The sequence below is a fragment of the Ambystoma mexicanum genome, chromosome 8, assembly GCF_040938575.1.
Source record: "Ambystoma mexicanum isolate Mex_15411 chromosome 8, UKY_AmexF1_1, whole genome shotgun sequence".
NCBI lineage: Eukaryota > Metazoa > Chordata > Amphibia > Caudata > Ambystomatidae > Ambystoma > Ambystoma mexicanum.
The window spans coordinates 269,204,766-269,229,151 of record NC_090929.1 but is presented as its reverse complement, the minus strand read 5'-3'; the positions used below and the strand labels follow the sequence as shown (position 1 = coordinate 269,229,151).

At 44.6% G+C, this 24,386-nt stretch overlaps 1 protein-coding gene across 3 annotated transcripts in view; it reads right to left on the bottom strand.

Moving 5' to 3' along the window:
- ASTN2 (astrotactin 2) overlaps positions 1 to 24,386 on the bottom strand; it is a 3,972,579-nt gene that overhangs the window by 1,039,596 nt on the left and 2,908,597 nt on the right. For all 3 annotated transcript variants that reach the window (XM_069609664.1, XM_069609663.1, XM_069609665.1), the window contains one exon: positions 17,628 to 17,732. In XM_069609664.1, coding sequence (XP_069465765.1) covers positions 17,628 to 17,732 — 105 coding nt within the window. The remainder of the gene's footprint in view (positions 1 to 17,627; positions 17,733 to 24,386) is intronic.

The following is a 24,386-nucleotide window of genomic DNA, read 5'->3' as shown; positions in this document are numbered from 1 at the left end:
CGCCTATACAAAAGTTACGAGGCAACGGAGGGGAAACTTATGGAAGACAGACAACGATCTTACTAGGCCAGGTGTCATTCAGATTGCGCAAGTGCAGGGGAAGGTGGAAAAGGAAAGTGCGGGGGGGAGGGTGAGGAGAAAGTGCAGTACATGGGATAATAAATAACTAGATAAATAAGGAACGGCCAGCTGGTGACAAGTGCAGGGTGAGTGCAGACCTAAGTGCTGGAGGGGAGACTGTAGGGATACAGAAAACAGTCCCCATGTGCAGGGGTTACCAGGGAGGCAGTGCAGGCGTGCAACAGGCAGGGCTTGGCCCGAGATCAGGTGGGTGGCCAGGTAACCAGTTCAGTCTCAGTATCAGCCAGGACATCAGCAGGGGAGAGGTCGGAGAGAAAGCAGAAGCAAAGAGAAAGGTTTTAAGGTGCTTCCGGAACCGAAGATGGTTCTCCTCAAGTTTAAGGGGGGCAGGGAGGCTGTTCCAGAGGGAGGCCCCAGCTGAGGAAAGAGATCTACCACCAACTTGTTGCTTGGAGAAGCGACCTACCCTCAGGGAGTTGGAGGTGGCTGAGCGAAGAGCACGAGAAGGAAGATATTTAGGAAGAGATAGTTCAAGGTATTGAGGCCCCGTGCCACATAAGGCCTTGTGGACAATGAAGAGGGTTTTGAACTGAATCCTCACAGCCACTGGGAGCCAGTGAAGAGATTTCAGTCCTGGAGAGGTATGATCCTTGGGCTTGAGGCCAAGGACAAGTCTTGCAGTCCTGTTCTGGATGAGTTGCAGAGGGCGGAGAGTAGAAGCAGGCAGATTTAGAAAGAGGCTGTTGCCATAGTCAAGCCTAGAGGGAACCAGCGCCCTGGAGACGATGAGCTTCTGGGGGAAGGAGAGGAAAGGAAGAATACCTTTGAGGAGGTGCAGCTGGTAGTGACACTTCTTAGAGACATCAGAAATGTGAGGAGAGAAGGAGAGTGAGGAGTCGAAGATGACCCCAAGTTTTTTTGCCTGGCAGGTGGGAGCAGGCAGATGGCCAAGAGAGTGACAGGAAAGGTGGGAGCAGGTGTCCCGATGAGGAGAATTTCAGTCTTACTGACATTAAGGCAGATGTCATTGGTGGCACACCACTCCTGGATAGCAGACAGACAGTCAGAGATGAGGGAAGAAGAGGTGGCAGAGGGTAGCCTGAAAATGAGCCGTGTGTCATCCGCATAGCTCTGACAATTGGGGCACAGAGTGGCAATGCGGTGGGCAAGGAGTACCAGGTATTGGTTGAACAGCCAGGGAGAGAGGTTAGACCCCTAGGGGACACCACAGGTAGAGAAAAAGATAGTGGAGAGGAAAGACCCAAGTTAACCTGGGAGGGTCGGTCAGAGAGAAAAGAAGTCAGCCACGCCAGGGCCTGACCAGTTATACCAAGGTTATGACAGAGACGATTGAGCAGGATGGCATGATTGACAGTGTCAAAGGCAGAAGAGAGATCAAGCAGGATGAGGACACAGAGGATGTTAGAGTCAAGGTTGGATAGCAGGTCTTCACGGATGTTCAGGAGAGCAGTTTCCGTGCTTCTGGCAGCTCTGAAGCCAGACCGATGGTCATGAAGACAACCAACAGATTCAGTGTGGAGGTCAAGCTGGGAGATAGCCAGTTTCTCCAGGAGCTTACCCAGAAAGGGGATGATGGAGATTGGGCGATAGTCGGGCAGGAGGGGTCGGCTGAGGGTTTCTCAAGAAGAGGGTGCAAAAGGGAGTGCTTCAGGGGGGATGGGAAGACTCCAGTGGAGAAGGCGTGGTTGCAGAAGTCAGCCAGGGCAGGAGCCAGGGAGTCAATGTGGTCCTTGATGGTTTTGGAGGAACAGGGGTGAACCTGTTTTGACGAGACTTTCATAGATTGGACTTGTCTAGAAACTTTGTCTGTGGAGAACAGGGGAAAGGCAGAGAAGGAGGGAGGAGAGGTGGCTTCAGAAGGGCCAGAGAAAGAGCAGGAAGTAGAGGGAGGGAGGGAGCGGAGAGGAGGCGAGTGAGGGCAGGATGTCCTCAGTTTAAGAGATGAAGTGGGAAGCCAGGGCCGTGCAAAGGGCCTGCGAGGGGACAGGAGACTATAGCCAGGAAATTAATACTCTTGTGAAGGCAAGATAATTTAGCATAAAGCACTATAATAGGTATATCATTCCAATAATGTGGTGAGAAAGCTGATCAACCCAACACTTACCTTCTAAAAGTAGCAACTTGCAACAGAGATGCAGAGGCAATGTGCAAAGAGCGTAAAAGGGTGTACCTGTGCAATTTAAATGAAGGAATGAGGGTCCATAGGCCGTACAAATGACCCTGAATTTAATTTGCTACTGTACTGTTAGCCAAAGTCCCATTTTGATATGGCTCATTCTAGTACTGCTATTTGAGAACTGTGTCCTGGCATTATTAGCCGCCTTAAGCCACCAATTGACAAGATAGGCCGGGCATTACAGATAAAAAGAACTGCCATAATGTAATCTGGAACTAATCACTGATGTGACCGCACAGATTTGATATATGTGCAAGCCGAGTGGTAGAATCCTGGGAATTGGTAGGTTGTAAACAAGGGCAACACATAGCATTTAACTGGGGAACTAAGTGGAGGAAGACTCTAAATCTTAAGGCCCAGATTCATAACCTTCTTTAAGGGAACATGTTTGGGGCATGACTCCCATCACAGGCAGCCATATGAGGGGTACTTTCACTGGAACCGTTGCACCTTCCTGATGGGTCATACCTACAAGTGATGATTTCCTGCTGAGGTCATTATCTGGAGATGGAAAACTATGGAAACCAGCTGTCTAGACCCGTTCTAGCAGGATCAAAAGCACAGTTCTATCTTGAGTCTGCTTATGACAAACTCCACAAGTCCACTCCTTACCCTTTGTGCTTTGGCAATATCGGCCTTCCTCTCCCCAATCCTGTTCAATATGAATGGACCACTATCTGCTTCCCCTGTAGCCTCTATCAAAATTGACTTTTGTTGCCATGCCAATTACTTGCATACCGTGTTGCCATTGAATGTAGATCAAGCATCCTCAGAGGGAGGTTGTAGGGAACTGGATGACGCAAGTTGATTTTAGAATAAGGCTCTCAGATCTGATGCCCAGGTACTGGGGAAGGTGACAGATCTTTAAGCAACTGGAATTTGGCAACATTCAGAGGGTGTGTACCTAACACCGGTTTCAAACCGGAGAAATCTGTGAATAATAATTGATAACGTATCTCTGATGACCTTGGGAGCTCCGTTTTATCCTTCAGGTTTTTCCACCTTAACTTTATTCATCGGCTATTACCTCATGCTGGCTCTTCAGACAGAACCACAGTGGTAACTGTTTTCATTATATTTGGAGTACGTAAATGTAATTCACTAGGCATGCCAACATATTTGCAAGCTCTCGCCTCTGCCCCATGCAGCATACAACAAGGAGTAGCCAGACTCCTAAATAGAACTTGCAATTGAGATAGTGATTGGCTCTGAGGGTCAAGTTCAAGGCTTTGCGTGTGCTTCACTGGTAAGTTTACCTTTAATCCCCACAGTTTCTGCATGCCAAATATGAACACTTGTTTCCTCAATCATCCCTCCAATCAGCTTGAGGTCGGAATCAGAAGATTCTCTAGGTTTGGAGAGTCTGGTCTCTCTGAGGTGCCTTTTCTGTAGATGCAGTACTCATTTGATGAACATGTATCCAATCATGCCCTTTAAGCCCTTGTGAATTTGTCAGCTGTTAACATCTGTTCACTTCCATAAGGTTAGGCACAGAGGGGCCATACTGTGGGAAAAGTTCACTCATTAAAACATAAAGACTTAAAATGGTCCCTAGTGGTTGTAATGTTAATAATGTATAGGGTGAGGGTTTCATTCAGTCATTCATTTAGTCATTTTTTTTTAGCACCTTTCACCATAATTATTGTCCCAACGTGATGTTGGTTGAACGCCCGCGGAGGGACCAGCGTCCACATTTGGGAGAATTGGGAGCTCCTATTAAGCCTGTGTGCATTTCAGCCGTTAAAGTTATGTGAGGGTGGCCAAGACCCTGTTAGTCACCCAGGTCTGAATAGAGTGTGGATGGGCGTAATGGAGTTGAGCTATGAACTAAACAGGGGTGGATTGTGTTTAAGAAGACAGAGAATTATGTGTGAAGTTACAATTCTAATTTTTGTGATTAAAGGAAGCTTCATTCTTATGGTAGAGGGGTTGTGCAATAGTTTTTGTGTTACTTGTGAGTGCAGGGTGTGTGGGAATGAGCCTGTGCCTTCCGCTATGTTACAAAGGTGCGAATTGTGGGGATGAAAGTGGGTTAGATGTGCAAACAACAAAGTCTACATCCTGGATTCAATCTACCTGCAACGAGCAGTGCTACATTTCACAGGCGATCTAAGTCCTAAATGAATAATACTCACCCTCTGAGGGGATCTTAAAGTGATACATTGCCATCCCTAGTTCCTTCTAGTGCTTACAACGCAGCCCTTTCACAATTTCTTACAGCAGCAAGGTCCAGCCTCGTTTACTTTAGAGTTGCATACAGTGCATACAGTGCTGACTGAAGTGAGTGAAGATCCAAATGTTTTTCTAAGGTGCATTTTAAGTGCAATGCTTTAGCCACCCTTCAAGCCCATATGAGTGCAAGACCCGATCCACAGTCGGGATTCTTAACATGTGCAAGTTACGCAATACCTTCTTGAATCCTCCGTATGGGTAGGCGTCTCCCCAGGCAGGGTTTAAGGTGGCTGTTTACACAGGATGGTGGAGAGACGAAGTAGGAAGTAGGGGTGGGGGGGGTGACTGCTGGAACAAAATAGTGTGTGGGGGGTGAGGTGGAGGGGCATGGAGAAGTGGGGGAATGAGGAAGTAGGAGGAATGAGGAAGTGGGAGGGAACAGCCAGGTTTTGAGGGCTTTCCTGAAGGCCAGGTGATCCCCAATGAGATGAGTGCAAGGGGAAGGGAGTTCCAGAAGGTGGGTGCAAGGACGGAGAAACAGGCACTTTCTAATCTGGAGAACTTGAAGGGGGCTAACGGGAGGTGTGCAGAGCCTGATCTGAGGAGACCGAAGGGGCGGTAGCGTGTGAGCTTGTTTTGGAGGAATTCCCGGGCCGTTCATGTGGATGGCACCGTGGGTAATGCGCATGGCTTTGAAAGAGGCCTGGCGGCTGATATGCAGCTAGTGAAGTAACCTGAGTGCGGGGTAGATGTGTTCTCTGGGGAGAGTGCAAAGAGGAGCCCTGCTGCAGAGTTTTGGGTCCATGGGAGCTTTCTGAGTTGATATGCAGGCTGCGCCTAGGCAGAGGGAGTTGGAGTAGTCTAGGTGCGAAAGGATGATGGCCATGAAACATCCGTTTGAGGATGCAGAGGTGGAAGATGCATGATCTGGAGACTGTGTTGATGTGATGGGAGAGGGTCAAGTCTGACCTAAAAGTGCATCCTAGGTTTTTGACCGAGGGGGATGCTGGTGGGTGTGAGTCTTAATGAAGGCAGCCAAGGGATAGGTTGGGGGAAGGAGAGCAGTTTTGCCACAGATTAGGATTTTTGTTTTTCCGGGGTTGAGGAGCAGGTGGTTGTTCATCATCCAGAGGTCAATGTCAGAGAGGCAGGATGCCAGGTCTGGGAGGAGCGCAGAGGGAAAGTTGGGAATCTTAAGTATGATCTAGGTGCCATCAGCATAGTTGTAACATGTGAGATTGTGAGAGCAGATGAATGTGGTAGAGGTTGAAGAGGAGAGGGGAGAGTGAGGCTCCCTCTGGGACTCTGTGGGGGACTGGGCAGGGGGCAGAGGAGAAAGGATGGTTAAAGACAATTTGTTAGTGGTCACAGAGGAAAGAGTAGATCCATCGGAGGGCCGAGTCCCTGATGCCTAGATCAATTAATCTGTTTGTGAGGATGGAGTGGTTTATCGTGTCAAAGGCTGCTGCGTGGTTGAGGAGGATGAGTGTGGTGCAGCCCTCGGAGTCTGCTGTTCTTTTTAGGTCATACCAGATAGAGATGGAGGAGGATTCAGTTCCATGGATGGGTTTGAAGCCAGAATGGGCAGGGTCAAGAAGGCTGTGGAATTGGGCAAAGAGGCTGAGCTGAGAGAACGCTGTACGATCTAGTAGTTTGGCTATGAAGCAATTGTTAGAGATGGGGCGATAAATGGAGGGGAGGAGGGGCTCGAGAGAGGGTTATTTTTAGTAGTGGTTTGATGAGAGAGGTTTTGTAAGCTGATGGGAAGATTCCAGCTGTTAATGAGTGGTTGAAAATTGTTCTGCATTTTTTAACAGAACATTTGATATGAGCTTTGTCAATTTTATTTTCAGATTGCGCCTACCTGCAGAGGTCATCACCTGTAGAGTGTACCTTCCTGCTGGAGTTCTTATCACCAGATTGTTCCTTCCTGTAGAGGATGCCACCTGTTGAGTGTACCTTCCTATGGGAGTCACTAGCACCAGATTGTGCCTTCCTGCAGAGGTCAGCATATTTTAGTGTACCTTCCTTCTGGAGTTCTAATCACTAGATTGTGCCTTCCTGTAGAGGATATTGCATGTAGAGTGTACCTTCCTGCGGGAGTCCTTATCACCAGATTGTGCCTTCCTGTAGAGAAAATCATCTGTAGAACTTATCAAAATCTGCAAGGAACTCGACAACCCTACTGCAGTCTCCACTTCTGCCCTGCCTTCCCTAGCCCTCTGCACTTCTCTGTCCTCTCACTTCATTTCTAAAATCCATGAGATCCTGTCCTCACTCCTCTACTCCACATCCTTCTCCCTCACCTGCTCTCATGCCTCCCTTGGCCCCCATCTCCCCTCCTACTACCCTCCTTTTCTCCCATAACACCTGATGAGGTTTCTAGACAATTCCGTTCTATGAAAATCCCATCCAAACAGGTGCTCCTCTGCTCCTTCAGAACTATCAAGGACAACATTGTCTCTCTTGCTGCAGCCTTGGCCAATTTCTGCAATCACTCCTTTGTCACTGGATCCTTCCCCTCACTCCTCAAGCACTCCCTTGTGCACCCTCTCCTCAAAAATCCTTCTGCTGACTCTTCCTGTCCAGCAAACTACTGCCTTATTTCCACCACCCCCTTCCTGGGAAAACTCTTGGAGAAGCTGGCCATCTCCCAGCTCATCGAACACACTGAATCTATAGGTTGTCTCCACGACTACCAATCTGGCTTCAGAGCTGCCAGAGACATGGAAACTGCTCTCCTGAACACCCATGAACATTTTCTCTCTAATCTCGATTTCAGCTCTCCATCCGTTCTCATGCTTTTAGACCTTTCTTCTGCCTTTGATATGGTCAATCATGCCACCCTGATAAATTGGTTTCATGACAACCATGGCATCACAGATCTGGCTCTGGACTGGTTGATCTCCTTCCTCTCGAACCGACCTTCCCAGGTTCAACTGGGCTCTTTTCACATTCCATCTGTGGTGTCCCTCAGGGGTCTATCCTCTCTCCCTAGCTTTTAAACATCTACCTGGCCCCTCTAGCCCACTTGATTTCCACTTTCTCTCCTAACTTCCAGTGTTATGCGGATGACATGCAGCTCTGCTTCAAGCTACCTTCTTCTTCCTCCTCCTCTTCCTCTCTCATTCCTGACTGCCTGTCTGCTATTCAGGCATGGTGCACTGCTAATGATCTCTGCCTTAATGCCAGTAAGACAGATCTTTCTTATTGGGACCCCTGCCCTCTCTTTCCCACCTACACTCTGGGCACCTTCCACTGCCTCCCTCCCCTGACCCTCCTGTGAGGCAAAAAACCTTGGTGTCATCTTTGACTCCTCTCTCTCCTTCTCTCCTCACATCACAGATCTGGCCAAGAAGGTCCACTTTCATCTGTACCTCCTCAGAGGCATCCTTGCTTTCCTCACCTTCCCCCAGAAACTCAATTTCTCAACAACTCTGGTTCTCTACAGGCTGGATTACTGCAACAGCCTCTTTCTCAATCTGCCCAACTCTTCCCTTTCCCCCTTCAACGAATCCAGAACAGGACTGCAAGACTTATCCTTGGCCTCAAGCCCAGGGACTGCATCTCTTCACTGGCTCCCGCTTGCAGTGTTGATCAAGTTCAAGACCATCTGCATCATCCACAAGGCTTTCTTGGGCCTGGAATCCCACTACATCCATCTCTCTCTCCCTAAATACCTCCCGGCTAGAGCACTTTGGTATTCTAGCTCTAACTCTCTGCAGATCAGCTGCTTCTCCAAGCAGAGAGTGGGGGGTAGATCTCTCTCCTCCTCGGGTGCCTCCCTCTGGAATGGCCTCCCTGCCCCCCTCAGAATTGAGCTGGAGCTCCTTAAGTTCCGGAAGCCTCTCAAGACCTTTCTTTTCTCTTCTTCCTTCCACCTACCCCTCCCCTGCTAATATCCACGGCTGCCCTAGACTGGTTGACTGGTTCCCTCAGAGTCTACAGGCCACCAGCTGCCCCCCAGTCCAGTCTACCCCTGCACTTGGTCTCCCCTGAACCCTGCCCTTCATCCTGCATTTGCCCCCATTGGGCCCCTCCCCTGCACTAGCCTAGTGAGGCCTGGTCCCTTGTAGCCCATCCAGCCCCTTACTTAGCTCTTTGCTTTTCCCCGGCTCTGTCCATCTGGCTTCCTTGGTCACCCAGCTTCCTCTGGCACTCACCCTCTCATGGGCCCTTCCGCCCTAACCTGCACTTCCCCCATTCCCTGTCCCCTGCACTTCTTGTTACTGTACTTGCATGATCTAAATGTCACAAGGCCTAGTAATATCGTTACTGTTTTTCTTCCTTGTTGCCCCACCCCCTTGTCTTGTTGCGCCCCGAAACACTTGTGTATAGGCACATTATAAATAAGAAATAAATAAAAAATAAAATAAGAGTGTACACTCCTGCTGACGATCCTATCACCAGATTGTGCCTTCCTGAAGAGCACATCATTTGTAGAGTCTATCTTCCTGCTGGAGTACTTATAACCAGATTATACTTTGCTGCAGATGACATCATCTGTAGAGTGTGCCTTCCTGCTGGAGTCCTTATGACCAGATTGTGCCTTCCTGCAGAGGTCATCATCTGTAGAGTGTGCCTTCCTGCTGGATTCCATATCACCAGATTGTGCCTGCCTGCAGAGGTCATCGTCTGTCAAGTGTATCTTCCTGCTCGATTCCTTATCTCTGGTGCGACTCTGATTGTGCCTTCCTGCAGAGGATAACACCTGTAGAGTGTACCTTCATGTGAGAGTCCTTATCACCAGATTGTGCTTTCCTGAAGAGGACATCATCTGTAAAGTGGACCTTCCTGCTGGAGTCCTTATCCCCAGATTGTACTTTGGCTTGCTGCAGAGGATATATTCTGTAGAGTGTACTTTCCTGCTGGAGTCCTTATCACCAGATTTTGCCTTGCTGCAGAGGACATCATATGTAGAGTGTACCTTCCTGCAGGAGTCATTATCACCAGATTGTGCCTTCCTCCAGTGGATATCATCTGTGGAGTGTACCTCCCTGCGATAGTCCTTATCTGTGATTGTGCCTTCCTGCAGTGGTCGTCATCTGTAGAGTATACCTTCCTGCTGGAGTCCTTATCTGCAAGTGTGCCTTCCTGCAAAGGTCATTATATGTAAAGTGTACTTTCCTGCTGGAGTCCTTATTGCCAGATTGTGCCTTCCTGCAGATAATATCGTCTGTAGAGTGTACCTTCCCGCTGAAGTCCTTGTCTGTGATTGTGCATCCTGCAGAAGTTATCATCTGTAGAATGTACCTTCCTGCTAGAGTCTTTATCGACGGACTGTGCTTCCCAACTGGTGTGGTTACTTGAAGATGATACATTCCTTCCTGGGTCATTATCGGAAGATGAACAAATCTAGTGTCCTTTGGTAATGGACACTCCCGTTCCTTGCACACCTTCTTAGCTGGAAACAGTCAACTGTTAAATAGATAAGTTCTAGATATACAGTATACCATATTTAAAAAAGTTCTGTAATTGGGTAATTCTTAATAAGGTTAAATTCTGAAAATGTCTCATATCAAACATCATTTTAAAATGTTATATTTGTATATATGCTTCAATGAACAGAAGATAAATACATCATTAAGATTCGGAGCTCGACGTCTTTCGGGCTAAGCCCTTTCTAAACGCAGCAAGTCTTTCTTGTAATCAATACATCTTCACTTTCTAGGCAATATCTAGATGATAAGTACAAAAATTAAAGTTAATAAATCGTGTTTAGTATGCATTTGTCCTGTTTGAACAATATAAATCGAGCACGCTCATAGTCGAGAATTGCCCCCTTTAATCACCTGATTGAAATGTGAGAAGAAAATTCAATCCGTTCCTGTCATAAAGACCGTAACATTCTCCAAGATTCCAAACTGTGCATGATAAGAATGGTCAAAAAGTGACTGTCAGTAGATGGCTAAAGTGCACCTCTCTATGTCCGTACAGTGACGTGTGAAAAATCTGTTAAGAAAAACCCAGATTATTACCTGGTCTCCTAGAGTAGACTAACTCTCTGTTTTCGTGTATAATATGTGAAGCTGTCTGTGAAGATGAAAAGGATCAATATGTTCTTTGAAAGTGAAAGCACTGTAATAGTGGATAAGCCACTAGTGTCGAAATATTTACCTCTATGGTCTTTGCAATGATAATTAGATGAAGAAAAGTCGATATCAGGATGTCTAGGTCGCCTCATCAGGTATGCATCTATGGGAGGTGGCGCATTGGATTCTATTCCATCTGCAAAGTTAAACTGTAAGAATTAGGGAGTTGAGGCGAATATTAGACTGCTTCAATGTGTGTCCCGGAAAGAGATTAGTTCAAATGGCGTGGGGTCTTACCTGCCGTAGTCACAATTGTGTTCACTAGCAGGGCGTGAGTGTTCCAAAATGCCTGCTTCCTGTTATGCGTCACGGGCATGTGACTTCAGAGCGCCATCGCGTCACCGTAATGTAAGTAAATATAAAATCTGTTTGTGCTACTACTAGTCATAATGCAGTAGCTATATCGGCTCTGAATAATGAAACCGATCATGGCGTACTAGTGTAGAAAAATGTGGCTGTCTAATACAAACTGTCTTGCAAGAATATATAGAGTGTAATTAATCGGTATAAGTTGTAGTGTTCTGGGCTTGGTATTCACCCAGATGTTAAAGCAGGGCATATCCAAGGCAATGTCACATCGAGGTCCAGCTTGAATCATCATATAACTTTGAAGTTATATCTACATTTGGGTACAGTCTGTCGGTGTTAATACGGTCAATAGGCTTGTCAACATGCCTATAGAGTATAACAATTCGATTCAAAACAACGCGTTCAAAAAAAATCCCCGACCCCGAGAAAGGGAAAATTCCAGCGTTCATTCCCACAAAGTCACGGGCAACGTATGCCCAGGTAATTCAAACTGAGGGTCAAGTGCATGACAGAACCATGAATTCAGAAACCAACATGAACACAATTGACCGTGTCATTTCTGGATCTGTTTTTTCACAGGTGGAGCATGATGTGAATGTCTCCATATTTGAAGCTTGTGTCAGCCTGGAAAGTGAAATCCAAGCAATTGAAGCTATAAGGATCGACTCAGCATCTCCTCCGCTCTTTTCAAATCTCATGTGATTCCTTTTATGCAGTCCCTGAGATATTGGAAGTGGAAACTTGCAAATCTAAGGATACCCAGGCGGCAAGGGATAGCCATTTACAACCATCCCTTAGCAATGATTTGACTTTTCATGATGTGTCTGAAATAGGTGAGAGCTCACTTGCAACACTAAAATTAGTGCTGCATTCTTTTATCCGCCTTTACGATACAGTGGCGCACGAATTAACAATGAACTCAGATCTTCTAACAGAGATATGTTCACTTCTTCATCATGGGACAAACAATGATAAACACAAAAAGGAAATGTCGTGTCCCAATTTAGTCAACTTAACCTCTGCCGAAAACCCCAAAAACCTAACCCAACATGAAATCATAACCATTGATTAGGAGGATGCCCAATCAGCTTCTGCAGTGGAAGTGGATCAGTCCACTAACAATGAGTTAAGTACTATCCCACCAAAGAAAACCAAGAATATGAAAGCAGAACTGAAATTCAGAAGAAAAGGATCCTCCTATCTAAGAAGGGGAATTTGGCTTCACATAGGGGTTCAATGACTACAGAGTGGATGCAGCACTCTTACAATGATCACAAGGACCAATCGAAAAAACAAACATCCAAGCAGGCTCCCATAAGAAGACTTTACCAAGGTTAAGACTGGTCTTCCCCACGGCTTTGCCCAAAGGCGACGTCCAACCCTTACCTTCCGACAGCTCATAGGGGTCGGAGAGAGAAAAATGAGAGTCAGATCTTGATCTCTGAATCAGTCTTCACGGAGGAGCGAAATTTACCACTGAATTGACGAAGAATGCTGCATTTGTTATCAACTATTCCACATGTAATAATCTCTATATTATAATCTGATCTAAAAGTGCTACCAAATGTATAGGGGTGAGGTTTCCCCCCAAGCTGACCAATGTCCCAACATTACTGTAAGAAGTTACTTTGACCAAGATTAAAAGAAATATGCTCCCTATGATGCCAGAGTTGGGGCTGGCTTGTGGAAACCCTACACACTTCAGCGGGTAGGTGACCTAGCTTCTAGAGATATACTTCAACTGGTTAACTTGAACTCATGGGGCCACAACTTATTTATGAGTAATGTTAGGGTGCAGTTCCTAGATATTTTCAACATTATATTTCTGCAAGAGACTTGGCTAAGGAGCAATCCTAGTTGGATGGGTTTTCAATTCACTTAATATTGGCAAAGAAGGGCATAAGTGGAAGACCCCTAGGAAGGCTTTTAACAGCCGTGAAAATTAAAAAGCATTGCCACCTAAAAGAAATCTGTGGGACTTCGTACGCTTTTCTAGCAACAATGATGTATGAGTTGAACAAGCTCACAAAAAGACTGGGATGCTGTTGATCAATGTCTACTTCAATCCCTCAAGTATGGATGCTGATACGGTTATTCATGATATTGATAAAATGTTAATAACTTGGCTCGCTGACTGCCCGTCTGGTTCTGTCTCTGGGGGTGTCGGGCCAAGGCTCTAGGCTGACACAGTACAGCACCAATCTAGAGTTAGTGAATTCTGACCTTTGCGACTGATGGAATAACTTATCCACACATAATACGTTTCTACAGTCAGCCCCATGGAAATGTTAGAAACTTTTTTGAAGATTGAGTAAACAGAGGAAGGAATGTTTCTGGGTGCAATCCAAGATCTCTGTCCCAGGGATAGAGTACATATTTGACAGAGAAATCTAACGGCGAAAATGGCAAATGAGGAAAGAGTTGAGGCATTTGGTGAAATGCCCATTCAAATATTGGGAGGATAAAATAAGGGGGAAAACAGTGAAAACAACAGTTTGAAGCCTGGTATAGAGTTCACTATAGTTATTTGGCATTTGTTTGGCATTTGGCATTTATATAGCACTCTATATATCATTCGTATGACCTCAAAGCGCTGGTAGGTTGAACGCCCTCGGGGACCGTAGTCCGCATCAGTTGAAGGAGTAGGGTGTCGAAAGGTGCTTGGGTGCACTAGTTAAGTTTGCAGCTGATGTAGTTGTTTAATGGTAGCTGCATTCTAGCATTAGGTGTGGTGGTAGTGGTATCGGTTCAATGTGTGCAGTCTGGCGGGTGGACACCAAGGCTGGGTTCTGGCTGCGTTAGGCCTGTGGGACGCTTATGTGTGCAACTAGGCCAGTTTTTCGTGAGGTATAGCTGGGTTTTATTAGAATGATGAGGTGTTCATTGGATAGTATTCGTATGTGAGCAGCTAGACCAAATTGATCGCGGGGTGTAGCTGCACCCTAATTGTGTGATGGTGTAGAGTAGAGAGTAAGCATAGTGATATGATATATGATGGTTCATCCACACAGCACCCATACATGATGCACTTCAGAGCAAATAGTAGCAAATATATAGCAAAAATTCAGAATCTACTGAGCAAAATTGCTACTAATGAAATCCGTGCTATTTGGTGGATAATGAACAAAAAAAGGAGTAAACAGCCCCTTTGCCAGTCCTCCGGATGTTCTGACGAGGCATGGGTTGAGTTTTTCATAGATAAATATGAGAAATTATAAAGACAAGAAGATCCCAAAAATAGTAAACATCCCCCAAGGTTCGCTGGCCCCTTTAGTCTTTGACCGGATGACATCAAGCTCACTATTAATAAATGAAACAACTCAAGAGCCTCTGGCCCAGACAGCGTGACTAATGATATCATCAAAAGTAACCTAACTCTTTGGGCAGACATTCTGTATGATCTTTTTACTCAAATCTTCGAGGATCGTACTTGCCCTGCCTCCTGCACTTCCTCAACACTTGTCCCCATTTTTAAAAGAGGGGAGAGAGAGAACCTGGCTTGCTATCAACCTATTTCTTTGATTGACACCTCATCCAAAATATTCATGACCCTCCTCTTTGGTGAATTAACTTGTTGGGCTAAGGGGACCAATATCCTAAGCCCTTTACAAACGGGCTTTAGGAAAGGCAGTGAAACAGTTGGCGGGGATCACTCTGACAGCATGTCTGTCGGATATCGATCCCCGATGGGTCGATCGCTCTATGTTGCCACAATATACCTGTCTGCGGCTTTTTGATGACATCGATATATCTATGCTCTGGCTTAAGTTAGCTAAGTGGGCGATAGATCTGAGACTTCTATCCTTGATCCAGTTATTGTATTCCCATAAATCGACGCAAGCAAGACTGAATATGCGGGGAGAACTATCTCGAAAGATCCCTCAAAAGAGAGGTGTATGTCAAGGGTGCGTGCTCGCCCCAATGCCATTCAATCTGTACTTAGCAGATTTGTGGGCTAAAAGCAAAGAGTAGGGTGGGTTTGAGCCCAGCCTTTCCAGTCTGAAAATGAGACGTATAGCATATGCAGATAATCTAGCACTTATGGACTGTACACAACTAGGACTACACCGACAACTAGAAGCTCTAGAAAAATACTTGAATAATAATCACTTGCAGATAAATTTGAGGTAATCATATGTATTGATCGTTACATCTTGTAAGAAGTTGAAGAATTTCAGTTGGAAACTGCCCAATATGCCAATTAAGAGAGTGGAATCAATCTGTTATCTAGGATTTATAATCTCAGTAGCAAAGCATCGTTACCATGTAAGATCACGCTTTGACGAATAAATCTGAACATGTACCTCACATTTGATGGCCATCAAGAGTAAACTCTGCGCTTTTTCCCCTAACCCCATTCATTGATTTTTACAAGATTAAAGTCTCACCAACTATTCTGTAATGGTGTGAACTCCTAATCATCTCGGAAAGAAATTTCTTTGATGCTCTAGAAGCCAACATTCTTAAGCGAGCATTGGACCTTTCAGTCTCAGTCCCGGTCAGTATCATCAGACTGGAACTGGGCCTGACCTCCGGGTGGGCTCAATATACCAGGACAAGTCTCTCCGTAATGGGTAATCTGGAGCATGCAGGTACATCTGGACTGGGGTCTTATGTAATGGCTCTATTAGTAACAGAGACCGATCCCTATTTAAAGAAATTCAAAAGACGTTGTGATGGGATGAGGGAAGAATTAGAGCTGGCCAGTACAGAGTCGGATGTAGTTCTGAGGAAAAAGATTAGAACCTGGGAGAGAATCATGGATTTACAAGATCTGGGTAGACTGAAGTTATACGTTGGTAAGGAGTGCTTTTTTCTTCCCATAATTGGACCTCAGGGATATTTAGCAAAGTTTCATCCACAAAAATGAGACATTGGTATCTAAAGTTTGACTTCAATGCCTCCCAATGCTGGAATATATTGGCCCCAAGCTTGGGATCTCAAAGGGCTTGGGGAATTGCAGAATGTGTGACACAGGGGCAGGAGAAAATGTATTTCATCTTGCAATGAACTGGCCATTTTCCCTGGATTTGCGAATCAGAGGTTTTAGCAGATTTGTCCATTCAACATTGCATATCCGGACTTCGGAAATTTGGTGCAGTCTTATGACTACCCCCAAATGTCCCTTATTATAACTTTAGTGAGGATGCTAATGGATATTTTTTCAGAGCAAGGCATAAGAGACTTGGTTCTTGTAGAGGACTGTAAATTGGGATCACTGAATGCCCCTGAAAGTAAAATGTATCTGTTGAAGGATAAAGATAGCACTGTTTCATAGATGCTCTGGAAGAGCTTTTTCTTTTTACCTGCTGTCTGATGCTATTTTATCTATGTGTGATACAAATCTGTATTTGTTTATTGTTTTAAGTCTTATTTTTGTGTACATATTTTTGTGTAAATGTACTTTTGTACGGAAAAACACCCAAAAAAATTAGGTGTATATTGTGCCTTCGTTCTGGTCGATTTTCTGTTGAGTCTACCTTCCTTCAGTCATCATTAGTTATAGATTGTTAATCCTGCTAGTGGTCCAATATGTACATTTTACCTTTCTACTGGAGACAAAGTGAGGGGAGGGGCTGTGCCCAGGGGAATCACTACCACCAGATAATACTTTCCTGCTAGTAATTATCTAATTTTACCTATGTTTTGAGGGTCATAGATGGTGCGACTGTCTGGAAGGAAAGATCAACATTGGGGGTCATCACAAGTTGGGCGGTATCCCGGCAGTAAATCCGCTGGGATATCACCCAATGCAATTAATGTTACTGCAACTTGGTCCTGCGCTATTAGCACCGGATCTCAAGTTGTGGTGGTGCGGTAAATCCCCATTTATATTGGGTCCATTGAACCCAATGGGGCATTTTCAGCACAATTATCGCAGCGCTAATACTGCTGTGTTAATTGTGCTGAAAATGGGCGGAAAGCCATCATATTAAGCCCCAGCTCAGAACTGGAGGTGAATCCCCAACTTTCCCTCCAGCTCATATTTGGGCCGAGCGGTAATGTAGTGGTAATATCGATACTGACGCATGTTTACCACTCCGCCCAACTTGTGATGAATTATCTTCAGACAATTCCTCCCTGTTTGGTTCCTCTTCTTTAGATTACGCCTTCTTGATGGGCATCAACTACACATTTGACTTTTGTGATGTGGCATCGATCTTCAGCTTCAACATTCATGCTAGGTAAGTAACTTCGGGTTGTATTGTCATGCCAGTATCTGCAGGCATTTGTTGTTCTTGTTGTTGGGAACCTTATACATGTACACTGCAATACTGGTGCATTCAATACCCCTGAACGGTGCTATGCTGCTGGATTACTACCTGCACATAGTGGTCTTGTGCATAGTCATTATTGTAATAAGCACATGGAAGTCACTATTAACCTCCTCTAAAACAATCAGAATTCTCGGAATACAGTAAATAATCTGTTATTATCTTACAACAAGGACACGTCCCTCAGGCAATAAGGCTCCACTAATGCTCAGATGGTATATTCATTATCTACAAACAGTTGCCTGTTGCTGCATTACATATTTACTGATAATTGTGACTAGCTGCACCATTGTGCATTGTGCCCGCACAGCTGCTATATTTACACGCTTCATATAATGTCCTACTAATATATTACTATATGGTGCTGTTGCTATGGTTCTGCAGATACTCCTTGTAGGTAGGGTCTTTACGTGCAGGTATTGCCCCATTGCTTTGATCATGGGCAGATGGCACCTTGTTTTGTGAGAATGTACGTGAAGCCGGCGCATTGGAGGTCCTCACCTGCTGACAGTGTGATTGAGCTGAGCTTCACTTTATATAGGTTGCTCCGGACTCTCCACTGCTGCACCATAGGGTATCCCATGGCCTCATTGTACCTGATGTCACCTGAAAGAGAACCACAGAATCAGAACAGACACACTCCTGGGCAGTAGACGACATACTGCTGACAAGCATCACACAACCAGAAACTGCACCCCTGAGCTGGGCTCAAGGGTGGGATCTTTAGCACAAAGCCAACAAGCAAACACTTTCTATCAATGCACCATCGCTATGCTGATGCTTGTTGGCAGTCTTTTTAGCAGATGCATCACGCACTGCACTTCATTGTGTGGTATGCCTCTGTGTGAAAGGACATCTTAAACTGTTTACTCTTCTGCAGTGCTTTTGTCTCGGAGCAGGGTGCACTGTCAGTACCATATGCTCTGTTTGGTGTGCCTGCAGTGCTTTCCTAGCCTGCAGTGTACCTGTTTTCATGTTGGGGAATTCGTCCTTATTACGCGTGTTGCACTATCCTCTCTTTAAATGATGTGGATCAACCATAAATAAACACAATAAAAACATAAAATAAACTGAGATTCTGATGCACGCGTTTCGGCATGGGCTTTCCATATTGTATAAGGTGTGCATGAAAAATGGTCCAGTCCTGAAATGCACCTTGTCCCAGTTGTGTCCGTCCCCTGATGATGGTCTTCACTGTGTTGCCGGGAAGCTTGGCATGTTTGAGGCTTCCTGGTCAGTTGGCACCCAATACGCTTTTTTCATGTGCAGGAGACACGATCTTCCTGTAAAGGCAGGTCAATTCTACCTCCTTCTTCTGCGATACCCAGGCAGACACCCCCCCTCTCCACACCCTTTTGAGAATGTGTTGTCTCTATCGATTCAAATTCTTTCTCTCACTTACATTTTTTGAGAATTGTCACTGTCTGGTGATGGGCCAGAAAACGACTTCTTTAAAATGATCAAATCTAAAAACAAGCTTTAACGTTCACCAATACTAAAAGGTATTTGATTGTCGAGGAGCTCCTAATTTAGCTCAGTATCACCTGAACTGTAACTTGATGGCCTCTATATTCTACCCTCCTCAGTGATCTCACTTTGCAAGTGTTCTCTCTTACCAGTGATTCTTTAGTGTTTGACGCAAGGGTTACTACTACAGCCTGTCACTTCACAGGTTCTTTTAGGAAGGCCAGAAAGTCTATCATATATGTCCTCACATGCTGGTAGGTGTTTTCTTGGCCCGAGAGTAATTCCTCCTGGTCCTCCACGTACCCATGTTCATAGACGCCAACATTTTATTGGATGGAACTTGACAGAACCAACTCACCTCTGATTTGTCCATTTTGCAAAATTATCTAGTTGAGAGTCTTGATTTCCTTCAAATCACATCCTTCAATTAGCATTAGCGCGGAATGTATAGGAGAACAGACAGCTCCGAGATCCATCAGGCTCCTCGTGAGTAGGGTCTCAAACCACTGTCTGCTTACTACATTTCCTCCTCTTTTCCCCCAGATCAACTTCCTCCTAAGTAGACACCCATCTGAGTTTCGACAATTTTACATCCCGGGTCTGCACAGATCAGATTTCTGAAGGAATGCTTCAGTGGGCTAGGGAAATTCATTTACAACCCCCCACCCCACTATTAATGTAGACTGAAACTAAGACAGTCATCAGAACATCTCCTGCCTCATCACGAGTTGGGCTGTAGCCCTTAAATGCAGCAGTAACGCTATTACTGCCGCATTTAAGGGCAGGCCCGATCACGATTTGGGCGCTAATTGGGCTGTACTACCTCCAGCTTTTTGCTGGTGGTGAAAATAACATTTAGCATGTGTTTTCGACGCTATAAGCACCGGTGCTAATAGCGCTCCCCAGCCCCATTAGGCCCAATGGACCCAATGTGGAATGGGGATTTCCTGCCTTGCTGCTACTTGTGATCCGGCCCTAATAGGGCCGGACCGAGTAGCAGTAACACTATTTGCGTTGGCTGGTATCCAGCCGTATTACTGTCGGGATTCCGCCCAACTCGTGATCAGGTTAGTCTTATCAGCTCTGGTTCTCGGTTTTCCTGAATATAGCCCGAAACAAGGTTTCTACTTTCCTCCCTTCATTTGCTTACCTTAAGGGCTGGTTCCAGAAAACCATTCAAATAAATGGATCTATCAGTCCATTTCAGACCGGATACCACGCAAGGGGCTCAGATTGATTCAACTAAATCTCAATGCAAAATGAAATGCCTGAGGTTCTGGTATTGGCCATCATATCCCAATTTGCAATCCTCTTACCTGACTGTGATTTTGCCTTACTTATCTGCTTTTGGATCTTACAGAATAAAACAAGGCCAAAAGCAGGCTACTGCATGGCATGCTCATTATTCCTATGACTCGGAGCTTGCCGAATGCCTTCCTCAGCCATTACTTTGGCTAAAGGAGTGAGTGGGCTCTGAGCCTTTACTACTATTGGCTGGTATGTGTTTTAACAGGGACAAAGTGGAGTCTTTATTTCAAAGGCTTTTGCAGATTTTCTCATGAATGCAGGGCATGATTTCCTTGTTTTCGTTCGTTGGCCTCACTCTGTGTAGTCTGAGGAAATGTTTAAGAATTTGGAGTATAAAATGATTTTCCAGTGTTTTCCAGAAAAACAACTTGATGTGCATACTGTTGCAATGTCATGCCATGTCCCAGGGGTGTTGCTAGGTCTGGAAAAGTTTGGGGGCTAAACTAATATGGGGACTGGCAGGATTTGGGGCTAGCTATAACCTTTTGGTTGCAGTCCCTGAGCTTCTATCCAGGGCTACAACCAAAACACCCCGGGCTGTAGCCCCCTCAGACGCCCCCCCCCCCAGCAACGCCTCTGCCACATACGCTGGATTTGGTTTTCTGAAAACAGCCGTTTACATGCTCGGAGCCCTCTCGCTGCTCAAATCACACGCAACAGTTTCTTGCCACAGTGCAAGTAGCATGTTACTTATTTAACCATCCTGCATAGACCTCTGAGTGGGGAAAGAGGTGGATGACGGCCCGTTCTTGCCAGCCAAGGTTTTAGAAACTTCCTTTGTCAGGGCTGGGTGATGGCGAACTGTTAAGACCCCACATCTAATAGCCTGCTTGGGGAACACGGTCTACACATCTCTCATTTCATGAAGTCTCCAGTCTATGACGTCATCTGTCTATTTGTAGTTTCATGAAAAATGAAAAGAACTCATAATACGAAGTATTAATCAAATGCTACAAGATCCAATTTAGATAAAACTATGTTGTACATACATAAATCACATTTCTTTACCAACGTTAGTATTCACAAAGGTAATTAAATATATGCACCTGTCATTCAAACATTTGTTACAGACATATGACACATTATGAAAGGAAGCAACCCAAAAGCTTTGGCACATTTAATGCAATTTCATGATTTTATATATATAATTCGCCATACCAAGCAGTGCTCCGGATAAGATTTGGAAGTGGGAGTATTTTACTCTCTATTTTTTAAAGTTGGGTGCAAAATAATTTTTTAGGGAGCAAAAATGCAAGTCCAATTCCCAATGAGAGTAAGTTATAAGCGAGTAAAAATGTTTTAACGGAAATGTTTTTGTAATATTTATTTCTTTGCTCACATTTTCTTCATGCACGTTAAAAGAAAGATACATTTTCACTTCTTCCAATTAGTCAGTTAAAATACTAGTAGTTTCATCCTGTGCTACTACGTGCACTACTCGACCAAACATATTCATGGAGCTGTGAGAGTGAAAGCAGGGGCACAAGATTCTAAGTGTCTTTTTCCTTTTTTTGGTTGTGAGCATTTCTACTCCCTATTTGTATTTTTGGGCAGTATTTGGCATTTTGTTTTGTGAGTCAAAGTGGCTGATACACCCTTTATCTGTACCAAGGTATGATGATAGAGAAGTGAAACTTTTTTAATTGTGTTTCAACCATTTTTTTTACACCTTTTTTTCTCAAATCCTTAAACAGTACAAATTCTTAATACAATTCATTGTTACATAGCAATTTCCATACCATATTTTGGAAATATTTCCCTCTCATAGTTTTGATTTAGACAATTTAATTCTCCTATTAATAATTTTTGTCTATTAACCCACACATTCGGAGTGTCTGGGCCACATTTAACATCAGTGATGTCTCATGGCCTGCGGTTACTCAAGTTGACACAGTCCGGGGAGACCAAGGACATTCTTCCAGATGTGGCCTTCCAAGTTTTGCCTATTCAAATCCAATGCTAATGGTTTTGCCTCTAAACCATAGAGGATCACTGGGATTACTTTCGTCATATAAAATGTAATCACTGGGATTATAGAGTAGTTACAATATTTCACCAGTCATTTTTTTTCATTTGGGATGTTAGTTGCGTGGTCTTCTCGCTGGAATCTATACCAATTTTGGCAATAGTTGGAAATGCATAGACACTAAAACCCAAGTAGATCACTTCCTCAACAATCGGGATAGTTTGGCCCTCCATAGTCAATTGAAACTTCAGTATCTTTCTGCATGCCCTTTTGAAGATGACTATTTTGTATTTCAATGGGTTTATTGCTAGATCGTTAACTTTTGGATATTTGTCCAATGCATTCAATAGGTGCTGCAACCCCACTGCTGTGTTGTCCAACAGTAGAATATCATCAGCATAGGCCAGATAACTGATCTTACAAAGATTAATTTTAGGGCTAGCCAACGCCGATGCCTCTAATGTTTTCCCCATGTCTGCCAGATAGAAATTGAACAAGAGGGGAGCAGCCATGCAGTGCTCTCTTACTCCCCTCTCCACTCCTATATGATCTGAAAGGTGGCCCTGTTCGTCCAATCTTGCTCTTACTGTGGTATCTTTATGGAGATCTACCAACATTGCCAAAATGGGCTTCGGTACAACCCAGCCCTCCAATTTGCTCCAGAAGCGATCTCTATTGACTTGGTTTAAGGCCTTGGAAAGGTCTATCACGCTCCATATAATGGTGTTCCCCACTTACTCTGGTTTTTTCACTAAGGATGCCCAGTGCCAGGCCATTCAATGCTGTAGATTGCCCTATCCGAAATCCTGTCTGGAATTTTGGCAGGATATATTCTCGCCTGACCTATTTTTCTAGATCTTTCAGCAATAGTCTCATAAATATCTTACTTTCTATGTCTACGTCTACGAGGGCGATCTGTCGATAGTTTGCTGGATCTAACTGATCACTCCCCTTAAAAATAAGGATCACAGTGGCAGTCTTCAATGATGAGGGAGATACTTTCCTTTCCAAAACCCACATTGTTTTTAGTACCTGATAGGTTAACCCATTTGGGCCTGCCGTCCTAGCTGATGATGTATTTTGTATAGGCTCTGATGTGTCTTTTTGTTTCAAAATTCAAGCCCTAATGTTTTGTGGGATTTCCAAACGATTGACCACAGCCCAAAAATTACGCAAGTTATTCTTGCATAGCAGTCCCAACATCAACTCTCTGTCTCTTTGAAGGCGGAGAGCTTGGTGGGTATGTGATCAGTTCATGTACTCTCTTTTTAAAGCTGTGGTTTCCTCCTTATAGATTAAAGGGTTTAAAGAAGTCTACCCTCATTTTCTGAGTTTTTGTCTCAGATCTTTTTTCTTGGACCAAGTTTCTTCATCAAACACATGTTGGTGAATTCTCTGCTTACATGTGTTTGCTAGTGAGGGGGTGTTTGCGGACCATAGAAAATGCCGAAAATCTAATGGTTGACATTTATTCTCCAATACTACTTCCGGGAGCTTTTTCAGTTTGTCATTTAGAAGTTTACCATCCCTTTTGTATTTAACCAGCCTCTTTTTTTCCTATATTAATTGTTACTGATTGGGACTGCCTGTCTATAGCTATTATGGATACCCAGGAAAAAACCACCTCCAATCGAGCATGGTCACTTGTCCCTCCATTTTCAGTCCTGAAGGACTTACACATGGTAAAAAGTAAGGGAGAGAGAAAGATGTAATCAATCATGTAGGATGCTTTACCCCAATGCCATGTTGCTGCCGGGGGAATATCACCCTCCACTGTCCCATTTATCTTTTTTACATTCCAACCAGTTAGGAAATCCACCCACCTCCGTCCCAAGGTGGAGATCCTTTTTTGGATTGGAATTGTCCCTTCTCTGCTGGATTAGGATACATTGTGTGTTGAAATCTCCCGCAATTATCACTTGGTGCCAGGGTATTCCATGTTCACTCTAACTAATAGTACTGCCAACATTTCCAGAAAGCCCGTGAGATCAATACAGGCAGGGTTCCAATAGATATTGATTGCAATTACTTTTAATTGTGGGTCACCGGTTCTCAATTTTAATTTACACGCCTGGATACTCACATTGCTGCTGAATATTACTTCTGATTCAATTACTTTACTATTATCAGTGGCTATCATTAATCCACCTGGAGGCCTGCCTTTTAATTTCTGCATTGCTGCTTGATGGAAAGTTGTAAAACCCTCAATTGGCAGAGAGTGTACCAGCCATGTTTCCTGAAATAATAATATACCATTGCGACCAAAAATGTTTTCCTTCATAGTTCTAGTTTCTTCATAGGAACTAGAAGCCTGCGTATGTATTCCAACTCACCAAATGGCACTCACTCTGACTAAAGGGGTTCTGCTGCTACCCTTAGTTTCTGAAGTACCTTAGTCAGGATCTCAGGGAGCATAGACAGCACATTCTTCTGTTGATCCCCCTGCCACTGAGCCTTGCCTGGTCTCCATCAATCCCGCGAGATTAGATGTCTTCGCTAGTTTACATCCCCACCCTTGT